Here is a 13143-nt window from a genome sequence, read left to right as displayed (position 1 = left end):
GCTGCTGCTTCCTCACAGGACCAGCAGGTGTGTTTGTTTCATTCAACACGGAAACATGCTTCAACACAAAGTGTTTATTACAGAGATAAATATCATCTTCATTTACACAGCAGATGTCAAATATAACAAAATCTTTTTTTTACATGTTTTCATGAAGGCACGTTTTTCAGCTCAGTGTTGTTTTTCTCACAGATGTTGCTTTGACAGACACAGAAATATCAAGTTATGTTTTTGTCCCCTAATCACAGTAATGTCAATGCTGCATTCATGTCATTCAGGAGTTATTTTAATGACCAGTTCCTGATTTATAATATAATAATAATAAAAAACGTCAACATCCAACAGTGTTTGTTCTGATATATCTGACTAAGTAATACAGTGTTGTCAGATTAAATGAGATTAATGAGTTTATGGTGTAATATTGTCAGTTTACATAACTAACTCTGCTTTTGTCGTCGTCGTCATCTTTCTCAACATCCACCATTTGTCCCATTTGACTTGAATGCAGCATTAGCCTTGTACATGTCAACAAAACCAGCTGCTCCATAAAGTTGTTTTTGTTTTCACTTATCGCATAAAATCCTCCTGCTTGGAACTTGACCCAACCCAAGTACCTGCAAGTTGTTGTGGAAAGAAACCGAACCAAGGGAAAAACACTCAACAACACAAGTTAACAAACTCATCAACTGATTCGGACCAATTATAATGAACTGGAGTCCTTTCCATAATGTAGTAATAACAATATATGAGCCTATCAGTGGCAAAAACAGACAGTGCAGGCAGTGCAGTTGCACTGGGGCCCCTGGGCCGATAGACAGAGGGGGGCCCTCCAACAATGTGTTTGGCAGGGTGACAGTGACTTGCGAGTGGTTCAGATTGCCACCTCGGAAATATGACTGTGTTTAAACAACTGTTTTTCAATAACAAACGGTGTAATTATCGCAATTACATTATAATAATGTATAATTTGTTTTCAACCAATGTCATAATTTAGAATGATATAAATTGCATTTAGTATTATTTCGTGATTTTATTTGGTAAGAGTAAAGTGCTTTTATTTTGAAGTCTCTGCGCAAGGCCTCTTGGGACGTGAGAGAGTCGGCAACCTAACTACAAACGGAGAATTCAATGCTCCGATAAAAGTTTTAAGGTTGTTCTAGCGGATGTCAGCGATCTAAGGAAACCTCTATTCTCTTGTGTACAGCATGCAGCCAACGAGGTATGTTGTTTTGTGTCTGTATTTTACTTTGAACATTATTATACATGCTGTGCATGTCAGTGTATGTTCATATTAAGCTAATGTGGTCTTTATTTTCTCGTTATACTGTGTGTTTAGTTTTCACGGTGGATTTGGAGAAGAAGCTTCAAATAAACCTGTAGCAAGAAAACCACTTGTGTCTGCCAGTGCTTCGAGGGAATTATTAACGCTCTCCGTCATAATTTGTATTTTTCTTTGTATAATAGTCAATAGCAATTTAATAAAAATTTAATTATATATATTATTCTACATAAATTACAAAAAACTATAAACTATTAAAAAAAAACTTTACAATTAAATGCAGGGTTGCAAACTCATCAGGGGTTAAAAAGTTGACAGATGTCCCGGGAAATTTGTTTGATTTGCAGTCAATTTTAGCATAATGATATAGCCCGCAATTTCCACCAACTGCGGATCGGCTCCGCTGCGTGTTGGCTCCGTGCTCCGCCGTCCTTCAATAGCCACCAGGGGGTGGACTTGTTGCCGAACGGCTGCGGCCATGACTGACAGCTGAAGTCACGAGGACCCACGAGATCTCACGACGTCACGTATGATACATCCATGGATATAACAGGATATAATTTCTATAAACAGACCCACAAACTTGACTTCAGGCCTGTCTCCGCCCATTATGACGTTTTCAAGGTGTAGTGCAGGGAAATATGATCCGCCGTGAGCACAGTGTATTTTATTTTGAAAATTAACCGGATGTTTTATTTTGTTTCTGTGCTTGACTTCCTGTCCCGCACAATCTGCCCTGTGCTAAATTGATGCGGAGCTCTCAGGGCATCCGGGAAAAATGTATTATTATATATTATGTAATTGCTACTACAAATGTAAGGGCAACGTCAGTTCAGGGCACTTAAATACATAAATAAACTAACTGGATCAACAAGAACTACAAAAACGACAGTTTTTGGATTCAAAACTGCGATTTTCACTAAAAGGTGACAATTTTGCACCCCTGAAATGTATCAATTCTTCTTTTCTTTGGTATGTTTGTCATACACAGATAAGCAGTGATAATTACTGGGTAATATGTATGTTGATATTGTCCAATGGCAAGTCTCTATTTGATCATGTGATGAGACAATACAGTATATGATAGCTAGTTTATGCGCAAAATCTGTCAAGACTGACTGAGCGATGTGCTCAGCAAGTCTAATGGTGTGGCCTAATGTGAGTGTGTGTGTTTATTTGTGTGTTTCATAACTAGTAACTAGTGTGCACTAGGGCCCATCGTAACTACTTTATACCACTGGTTTCAGCAGAGAAAAGTCTTCAGTGAAGAGGAGTTAATGTTCAGTCGACTAAACGTACGTCTGTTTCTTAAAGTTCTCAGAAAAAAAGGAACATTTGAACATCGAAGTAAACTGGGCAACTCCACCTGATACAATAGAACACTCCAGAACAGCTGCTAAATTACTAAATTAACTGTTTTGACAAATAAATGCATAATGTTTCACCTCAGTGCAGACAGACATGTCCATCCTGATAAAACAAACCCTGTTTGGCATCCGTTAATTTCACATGCGTGTGTGTGTTATGGAGTGTGTGTTAGCAGTGAGTCCAGCTGGTCCAGTTGGTGTTTCAGTCCCAGTAAACTCTCCTCAGCCTTCAGTCGTCTCACCTTCATATTCTCCTGCTGGTTCCACAAACTGCAGCGCAGACGAGCCTCAACCGCAAAACAACAAACACTCATTCAGGTTTTACTCACTCTCACTGGACCGATTACTACACTTCAAACATGCTGATCTCTGTCAGCTAAACTAGCTGGCTACAGGATGAACTGCTGACTAGCTTGTTAGCTAACAAGAAACATGTTGGTCAGCAATTAGCTTCAACGCTAACTGCTGCTAAAACCACAATGTCTCCTTTTTACATCTGTGCTTCTACACCAGATCAATTAACAACACACAACATGTGAAGGCTAAACACAGGAACTCTCTCTGCACTGGACACAGAGATGAAAGTGACTTATAATAATCTTTAATTTTCTTCCATCTGAAATATTTGGAGAAGATAGAACAAGATGATTTAAATATTTGAATCTCAAACTGAATTATCAAGACTAAAATCAGCCAATAGTCTAAGTATACCAACTGGTAATAAAAAGTCTGACTGGATCATCTTGATTTCATCCTGTCAAAAGTTTGGACATTTTACTGTAAACTCAAACAATTTAACAATCTGTTTATTTCTTATGTAAGTTAATAATAAAATAAAAGTTTACCTTTAGTCGGTCCTCTTGTTGTTTCAGTTTCTCTCTCTGCAGTTCAACCTTCCACCTCTCCTCCTGCAAACAAACATAGGCTATGTTTAGATGGAAACGATCTGAAGAGAAAATGCAAAAGTGGCGTTGCGTTCTCACTTTTTATTCCGCGTTTAGATGAGTGTTTTGGGGGGGAAATCTACGTGCATATCGTGACGAAAAAGTGTGTGAAATTTGATGTAGTATGCACGCCAGGCGGCTAGGTGGTAGTGTGAAGCACTGCCACACAACACCACCAAGTCCTTCCTTCCTTCTACTTCTCTCCCTCTCATCCTCCTCTCTCCCTCTCCTCTCCCTAGTAGGGCGAAACCAAAACATGGCGAAGCGAACAACAAAAGCTGACAATTTTGTCTGGACAGACGAGGAGGTGGAGTTATTGCTCCAAACAACCTTAGATTACAAAGCCACAAAGGCACAACAAGGCGTGGACTGGGAGTCCTGCCAGTCAAAATATATAGACATATGGACCGAATTTCTTCAGCAGTATCCTGTACCTGGAGGGACGTCATATCCACACGAGAAAGATGCTATCTGTAAAAGTCAGATATCATCAAAGCTGAAAGCCATGCAGACCAAGCATAGGCAGGCTGTGGATACCCAACGACAGAGTGGCCATGGGCGAGTAATCACTCTATATTTTGATTTATAAATAAATATGGGGTGGGTCAGCAGACTTTTGTGTTTTTACCCTTTAGACTGGAACGCGACAGTGGAGCGTTTTTAAGATTTCCACACTGGAGGGTGGTGTCACTTTTTTGCGTTTTTAAGCCCTAAAAATGCCTTTGCAGTCTAAACAAAAGGCACATCTGATAAAATATTTTGTTGTTTTCGCCCGCGAGCGTTGTTGTGTAAACAGTGCCATAGTCAGCGACATGATTAACTTTGTACCTGAAAATCTTTAAACTGTTAAAAAGTTGGATGTGCCCCCCAGGACTTCCCACATACTTTAAAACATAAATCTAAATACATGATTGAATAAATACATGTTTTTTAAACAATTCGCTGTAGAAATGAATTAATGACTTCATGTGTAACTGCGTGAATACAGTTTCCTTCATTTCTGTAAATGTAACTTTATTTATTTTCATGTATTTCAGAGTCAAAGTCTTTGGCTCAGAGTCGACTTGCGGTCCAGTGATCTTTTACAGTGAGATCAGGACCCAGAAATACAGACCAATCATTAAACAAATGCAGATATTAAGCAAGATTACTGATATTAATTTATTTTAATTGTGCATTATTTAACGAATATATTTAACGAATATTAGGAGATGTTTCATCTTCCATTAACGGGAGCTATGGACAATCACTAATTAATCTGATCACTGTGATATAAAGCGGACTAGGGTTGCAGTTTAATTCCTTCAAGGGTCATTGTAACTGATAAACATTGTGTAATACCGTGAAACCTTGATATTTTCTGAGACGGTTCTCGTACCGTTAAAATCTCCATACCATTATACCATTGCAACCCTAAAGCAGACAACACAGTTTAAAGTGTTAACATGTATGCAGTCACCTGAGTTCAGGTGTGTTTTCTGTCAGGACTCACCTCAGAACTGAAGGCTGATCTCAGACCAGCTGTAGACAGGTAGAAAGACTCCTCCTCGTCCTCCTCCTCCTCCTCCTCCTCCTCCCTGCTGTCCTACACACACACACACACACACACACACACACACACACACACATTAAACAGCTTGTTAAATGAACAGCAGGTTTATATGGTTTACGTAGCAAACAGTCCTCAGTAGTATAGTCTTCCTATTAAATAAAGATAGAGCACTAACTACCTAACCTACTACCTCATCTCTAGCACTGCCTTTACATACACTCATTGTTTTGTTTATACATACAGTATATCTGCTACTTTTGTAATATGCTAATGTATTTTATGTAAGGGATAATGCAGAGCTTTGTGTCGGGGTTCGATTGGCAATGACGACCCGCTCGCTCTACATTATCCCGCTTTTAACACGGCTACAAGAAATCTATGATTTTAAACAAAATATTGATTGAAAAATAATTTTATTGATTTGAAAATGGTCCTCCGGAGTCTATGATCAGAAATGGATCCATAGCAACGGTCTGCTATTCAGAAATAGCAGACTGTAGAAAGCTGTAACTGATCAATCACATTCGAGCATTTAACAAAACCGTTTAATAGTGTATCGTATTGTTTTGTACTGTAGTGCCTGCTAAAGCCTTGCATTGATAACATTAGACCATTCTTAATAACGTTACGCCCAGGGACAACAGATGAAAACAAGCTCAATAGCTAACTCTTAAGGCCCTGACACACCAAGCCGATGGCCGGGGACTAGTGGTGACGACTGCCTACGGTGGCGTCGCCTCTCGTTGGCCCTCGTTGCCTTTGTCTTGGCCAAAAATTTGCACTGGAACACACTGCAGAGACTGCAGTCGAGGGTCAAGTACCACGTACGTTCTGCGCCTGCGTGAGAGAAAATAACTCTCCGTACTAGCAGGCGGCGTAATCTATTCGTCATTATACAAAGGGAAACCTACGGTGGCCGGGAAGTGCAATGCAACATTACAAAGAATGAAACACTTTTACATTTTGGAAAACAAATTTACATTTTGGAAAACAAAATAACATTTTAGAAAACAAATTTACATTTTGGAAAACAAAATAACATTTTAGAAAACAAATTTACATTTTAGAAAACAAATTTACATTTTGGAAAACAAATTTACATTTTGGAAAACAAAATAACATTTTAGAAAACAAATTTACATTTTGGAAAACAAAATAACATTTTAGAAAACAAATTTACATTTTGGAAAACAAAATAACATTTTTGAAAACAAATTTACATTTTAGAAAACAAATTTACATTTTGGAAAACAAAATAACATTTTAGAAAACAAATTTACATTTTCGAAAACAAATTAACAAGATGCAAAACACTTTTACCAGTCCCGAAACAAATTTACAAATGACAGATTCTTCACGGAAAGGGAATGTACCACATACCGGAAGTGATGAGGTTTTGTATACATGTCGCCTTGACTACGGCAGTTATGGATCGAATGCGTCAATAGAGCCGCCATCTTGGAAACAGGGAGGCACTGCCTTATATACTGCTGTGGGCCGCCTTAATGCATCAGCGTCAATGTAGGCAAAGGTCTAACGGAAATAAAATCACTATAAATCGTCAAAATCTCATGCGATGTTCTTGTTTTTTTAAACAAAAGAGAAAGAGACTAATTAATGTGTTAATACAAAGAATATTTATTATAATCAGTTCACAGATATGAGTACAAACGGAAACTTCACCCTTCTGAACTAAGAGGTTCTGCTTCAAAGTGAAGTTTAAACAGACTGAAATGTCCAGGCTCACTCCCCCACTAATGATTCATTTATTTCTGCATGTATTTATTTATTTAACGAGACTTTTAAGTCGTGTTTTCGTAGTCCACAGTCCGAGTCCCGCCAGACTCCCTTTAGGAAACCTGTGATTTAAACTTCAGCAGGCTGTGACAGTCCGGTCCGTTTAGTCCTGGATCTGATTCTCCGGGCTTCCCTTCCCTCCAGCGGGCCCAGCAATCCGGCCTGGGTCTCCAGCTGCGTGGTGTCGGTTTTGGCTCCCAGGAATGGGCAGTGAGCTCCAGGTCCTGCAGCTGCAGACGGACTCAGCTGCCCCCTGCTGTAGCAGCCGATCCGGCCGCGGCTGTCGATCACGTTCCCTGTTTTTCCAATGTTTCCGTCAGGTCCGCGTCATATAAAAACTCCAAACACCGACCACCGTAAAGTCACCATAAACTTCATTCACGCCATATACTCACTCACAACAACACAAATTGACTGCGCTCACCAACAACACCTCATCACTTCCGGTATGTGGTACATTCCCTTTCCGTGAAGAATCTGTCATTTGTAAATTTGTTTCGGGACTGGTAAAAGTGTTTTGCATCTTGTTAATTTGTTTTCTAAAATGTAAATTTGTTTTCGAAAATGTAAATTTGTTTTCTAAAATGTTATTTTGTTTTCCAAAATGTAAATTTGTTTTCTAAAACGTAAATTTGTTTTCGAAAATGTTATTTTGTTTTCCAAAATGTAAATTTGTTTTCTAAAACGTAAATTTGTTTTCGAAAATGTTATTTTGTTTTCCAAAATGTAAATTTGTTTTCTAAAATGTTATTTTGTTTTCCAAAATGTAAATTTGTTTTCTAAAATGTTATTTTGTTTTCCAAAATGTAAATTTGTTTTCTAAAATGTTATTTTGTTTTCCAAAATGTAAATTTGTTTTCTAAAATGTTATTTTGTTTTCCAAAATGTAAATTTGTTTTCTAAAATGTTATTTTGTTTTCCAAAATGTAAATTTGTTTTCTAAAATGTTATTTTGTTTTCCAAAATGTAAATTTGTTTTCCAAAATGTAAATTTGTTTTCCAAAATGTAAATTTGTCTCGAGCTTTGTAAAAGTGTTTCATTCTTTGTAATGTTGCATTGCACTTCCCGGCCACCGTAGAAACCAGATAACGTTGCTATGATATCCACAACAAACAGCGTTTGCTCGATCAGTGGCAGAAGCCTACGGACCATTTGCTTCACTTCCCGCCGGGAAGACAGCGGATACTGGCAGATGGCTAACCGGAGTGTCCCCTCTCCCAGTTAGCTGTCATCCGTTCTCTCGGGCAAAGAAGTCTCCCTACAGTGGGAGCAGAGCGACCAAACAGCCCGCTGCTGGCTTGTTAGCTAACGTTAGCTTGCTAATTTTCCACCCAACATGCCTTCATCATACACTGGTTACAGAAAATTAGCCAAACTAAATTGTCTATGTGGCGACAGCAACGTGCTTTCCTTCGATTTAACAAGAGCATGTGAATTAAACATTAAGTTCTTACATTTTATTAATATAGAGGCTGGCTGGCTGGCTGTAAGCAAGCTTGTTTGCTATGGGGCTAATTGTTTAGCGGTGCAGAGAGAGAGAGGTCTATTACAGTCTTTATATTAAATATCACGGTGTAGGATTAATTATTAACGTTAGTTTATTTAGGTATATAGAGATCTTTTAAAAGACACGTTATTGTTGGAATAAATATGGCTACACAAGTAGTTATGTATATCTCGTTCTATGTTTGCCATCTAATGGACATAATGTGCAAAAATAGATATTCCAATCGTTCGAACTTGTGTTTTTAGAAGGAAAGTTCGAATGTCATTTTTGACCAGTTTTGACAGCTCTGATGTGTATTGGAATTATCAGATGAGAGGAAAAATTTAAAAAGCCTTGTCTGTGCCCGTCACAGTCTCTTGTTTGTTTTCCTCACTCTCGTTTTCAAGCTGAACAGCCAATCAGATGAACTGGCTGTACACTGATCGGCTGAAAAAAGGCTGACATCTGGTGACTGTGCGGGACACACCGCACAAACTAGGCCGACGATGACCGATGGTCGACTTGGTGTGTCAGGGCCTTACACTCTACATTAAGGTGGAAACTAAAGAGTTGATTAATGTGCACTGTCCCTGGTAAATAAATCAATATTTACATACAGACTAGTATCCTGGGATCACCTTAAAAACCTCTTTCACTGGAAGCTCCTCACGTTTCTTTTGTAGCCTCTCCTCTTTCAGCTGTAGCTCCTCCTCCTGCTGTTTTAGCTCCTCCTCCTTGTGGATCAGCTGTTTCTCTCTCTGCCACAGCTCCTCCTCTGATCAATCACAATCAATCAAACACAAGTTACTTTTTCCACATATACATTTATTTTTCTCAAAAATATCTCAGATCTAAATCTCCTGTAGGACGGAAAGTATGTGGAACAGAATAAATGAGTGACACTGTGTTGACTGACTGATCTGGTTGAGCTGCAGCTGCTGTTGGGTCAGACGGCGCCCCCTGTCCTCCAACTGTGACGCTGCAGCTTTAAAATCCTCCAGTCCAACACAAACTGCCTGAGGGGGAGGGACAGAGAGAGAGTGCTAAAAAGATATATCAGTTGATCAGAAGATCAACTATTATCTGGTTCCAGCTTCTGAAATATTAATATATGCTGGTTTATAACAGTAATAGTAATTTCTTTGGAATTTGATTTGTATTGTATTTGTGTTGTTGTTGGGACAAGAAGTTTGAAGACGTGACGTCACATTTAACCTAAGTCAAACTATTGACTCCAAATGGTAAGAAGCTATTGTTTAAACCTGAATACTTCTATGATTGCTGATATTATTTACATACTTTTACTAAAGTAATATTTTGAATGCAGGACCTTTACTTGTAGTAGTAGAGTATTTTAACAGTTTTAATTTCACAGTGTGGTATAGGTAATTTTACTGCAGTAAATAATCTGAATATGCCTTCAACTACTGACTGTGTTATAAATGTGCAAGGTAGTGGCAGGGTTTTTTAATTTATGTGCTCGATATTGTATGTGAAATGTTGTTTGGCCGTAATGTTTTTATTAGATCACGTTAAGTTATTGTATGTATTTGTATTGTTATATTTAAGTCAATAAACTAACTGTCTAGTATCCAAGAACAGTGTTTGTTGTCGGTTTCTGTTTTGGCCCCTACATGTTTCTGTGTAACTGTGTTAGTAATGTCTCTGTGTATCTGTTAGGAATTTAGCTATATGTCATGGTTGAATTGTGTGTGTTTTACCTTTTTGTCTTCTATCTGCCTGGCCAGCTCTTTCAGGTGTTCTGCTCTCTGCTGCTGCTGCTGCTGACTGCACACATTCATCTCCTACAGGACACAAACACGCTAATCAGAAATGTCACTTGTTACGTATGTGTGTGTGTGTGTGTGTGTGTGTGTGTGTGTGTGTGTGCACCTGTTCCAGAGTCTGCAGGTGTTTCTTCCTCTCCTCTACCTGTTCACTGAGCAGAGACAACAGCTCTGAATTCTCTGAAACACAAACATGAGATAATGTTGATGCATCCTTTAACTCTTTTCCGCTTCCAGTTGTCTTTTTTACATTTAAAGTCTATTTAGTATTATCTCAAAATAAAATATAGTATAGTTTGTAAAAAAAAGTCATAGTATAGTATGTCAAAAAAAATCATAGTATAGTATGTCAAAAAAGTCAGTTTACTATGCCAAAAAAGTCACAGTATAGAATGTTGAAAAACGTAATATTATAGTATGTCGAAAAAAAGTAAGTATAGTATGTAAAAAAAAGTAGTATTATAGTATGTTAAAAAAAGTAATAGTATAGTACGTCAGAAAAGTCATGGTATAGTATGTTGAAAAAAAGTCATAGTATAGTATGTCTAAAAAAGTCGGTTTAGAAAAAAAAGTCATAGTTTAGTTTGTCGAAAAAAAGGCATAGTATAGAATGTCAAAAAAAGTCACAGTATATGATGTCAAAAAAGTCATGGTATAGTAGTATGTTGAAAAAAGTCATAGTAGAATGCACGACCAAAACATTAATAGTATAATATGTCTACAAAAGTCGTTATATAGTATGACAGTGACTAACAGTAGATAAGGTGGCCGAGTGGTTAAGGCTAATCCATTGTGCTCTACACTTGTGAGTCCCACTAGAGTGTCTGTTGTGCAGTATGTCCAAAAAAGGTAATATTATAGTACGTCAAAAAAGTAAAGAGTATTCAAGTATAAATATAAGTATATAGTATGCAGAAAAAAGTCATGGTATAGTATGTTGAAAAAAGTCATAGTATAGTATGTCAAAAAAAAAGTCATAGTATAGTCTGTCGAAAAAAAAGTCATAGTATAGTACATCGAAAAAGGTCATAGTATAGTATGTTGACTATAAAAGTGAACATCAGCAGACAAGGTGGCCGAGTGGTTAAGGCGATGGACTGCTAATCCATTGTGCTCTGCACGCGTGTGTTCGAATCCCATCCTCGTCGCACCAGAGCATCTTTAGCGTATAACGGCCACAAAAGTAATATTAAAGCACGTTAATAGTATAATATATCTACAAAAGTCCCCGTATAGTATGACTAGGCGGCCGAGCGGTTAAGGTGATAGATTACTCAATTATCAATTGTGCTCTACACTTGTGGGTTTGAGTCCAACTAGAGTGTCCCTTGTGTCAAAAGGCCTAGTTTTGTATCTTAAAAAAAATCATGGTATATAATCTACATCAAAAAAGCCATAGTATAGTTTGTCAAAGAAAGTCATAGAATAGTATGCTGAAAAAAGTCATGGTATAGTATGTCGACTATAAAATTCACTATTGGCAGACGAGGTGGCCGAGTGGTTAAGGCGATGGACTGCTAATCCATTGTGCTCTGCACGCGTGGGTTCGAATCCCATCCTCGTCGCACCACAGTATCTTTAGTGTATTATGTCCACAAAAGTATTATTAAAGAGCGTAGAAAACATTGATAGCATAATATGTCTACAAAAGTCCCATGAGAGTACGAACGTTATAGTTTGACGAAAAAAGTCATAGTACAGTATGTCAAAAAAGTCATAGTATAGAATGTTGAAAAAAAGTCAAAGTATAGTATGTCGAAAAAAGTCATAGTATAGTACATCGAAAAAAAGTCACAGTATATTATGTCAAAAAAAGTTATGGTTTAGTATGTCGGAAAGAAAGTCATAGTATAGTATGTTGACTATAAAAGTGACCATCAGCAGACGAGGTGGCCGAGTGGTTAAGGTGATGGACTGCTAATCCATTGTTCTCTGCATGTGTGGGTTTGAATCCCATCCCCATCGCACCAGAGTATCTTCAGTCTAGTATTGCCAAAAAAAGGTAAAATTATAGTACGTCAAAAAGTCATTATATAGTATGTCGACTATGAAAATGATTAACAGTGGCCAAGTGGTTAAGGTGATAGACTGCTAATCGTTGGGCTCTGCACATGTGGGTTTGAGTCCCACCAGTGTCTTTTGTGTAGTACGTCAAAAAAGTAATAAGTATGTCAAAAGCAGAGGTGTATAGTCCAGGTGCCAGAAAGTAAAAATCCTGCCATGTTTTTGGATCTGCCTCTACATCTAGAACAGGTGTTTTCACTAACGAGCTCATCTACCTGGTAGAGGAGCTGGTTTAGTGATGGTTGGGACAGCTGCTGGACAGGATTTCTACTTTCTGGCACCTGGACTATACACCTCTGGTCAAAAGTCATATAGTATGTCGAAAAAAAGTCATGGTTTATCATGTCGAAAAAAGTCATGGTTTAGTATGTCGGAAAAAGTCACAGTATATTATGTCATAAAAAATCAATAGCATAGTCTGTATGTTATACCTTGCATATTATTGTCTGTGCATCATAATTTGTATGTCATCATTTGAATTATAAGTGATAATGTACTTTTAAACTCCTCCTGATTGGCTGCTGTATCTCTGACCACTTCCTGTTTGAGAAGCTGGGCATGGCTGTGCTCCTCCCTCTGTTTAGTAAGCTCCACCTCCACTGCTGACAGACTCCTGACAAACACACATACACACCAAAAGGTTTTATCTCAACACATCTGTCTGAATAGACTGTAATATATTTCTACAGACAGTTAGTATGTTGATATATGTACCTGTCAGCGTGCCTCCGTCTGGCCTCCAGATGTTTACACTGCTCCTGCAGACTGCGCCTCTCCTCCCTCGTCCTGCTCAGCTCCTCTTGCAGCTCCTGTACACAAAACATAACATAACATAATAGGGCATCATATTGAGTCATTGAAAAATA

At 38.0% G+C, this 13143-nt stretch overlaps 1 protein-coding gene and 3 non-coding genes across 4 annotated transcripts in view; 3 read left to right on the top strand and 1 right to left on the bottom strand.

Annotated features, from left to right (window-relative positions):
- Positions 1 to 59: 59 nt before the first annotated feature.
- Positions 60 to 13143, bottom strand: part of cntrl (centriolin) — a 51425-nt gene continuing 38341 nt past the window's right edge. Inside the window, exons 31-39 of the mRNA XM_039803123.1 lie at positions 12992 to 13086; positions 12775 to 12890; positions 10320 to 10393; positions 10148 to 10231; positions 9343 to 9442; positions 9065 to 9201; positions 5083 to 5175; positions 3492 to 3554; positions 60 to 2933 (exon numbers count right to left, since the gene is read on the bottom strand). Of these exons, the coding sequence (XP_039659057.1) occupies positions 2802 to 2933; positions 3492 to 3554; positions 5083 to 5175; positions 9065 to 9201; positions 9343 to 9442; positions 10148 to 10231; positions 10320 to 10393; positions 12775 to 12890; positions 12992 to 13086 (894 nt within the window). The 3' untranslated portion in view covers positions 60 to 2801. The remainder of the gene's footprint in view (positions 2934 to 3491; positions 3555 to 5082; positions 5176 to 9064; positions 9202 to 9342; positions 9443 to 10147; positions 10232 to 10319; positions 10394 to 12774; positions 12891 to 12991; positions 13087 to 13143) is intronic.
- On the top strand, positions 11280 to 11361 carry trnas-gcu. Its single transcript has one exon. It is a non-coding gene; the product is annotated as a tRNA-Ser (tRNA).
- trnas-gcu lies at positions 11697 to 11778 on the top strand. Its single transcript has one exon. It is a non-coding gene; the product is annotated as a tRNA-Ser (tRNA).
- Positions 12097 to 12178, top strand: trnas-gcu. Its single transcript has one exon. It is a non-coding gene; the product is annotated as a tRNA-Ser (tRNA).

The sequence above is a fragment of the Perca fluviatilis genome, chromosome 6 (genome assembly GCF_010015445.1).
Source record: "Perca fluviatilis chromosome 6, GENO_Pfluv_1.0, whole genome shotgun sequence".
In the NCBI taxonomy this organism is placed as follows: Eukaryota; Metazoa; Chordata; class Actinopteri; order Perciformes; family Percidae; genus Perca; species Perca fluviatilis.
The sequence above is the reverse complement of the archived record's forward strand: the minus strand, read 5'-3'. Positions and strand labels throughout refer to the sequence as shown.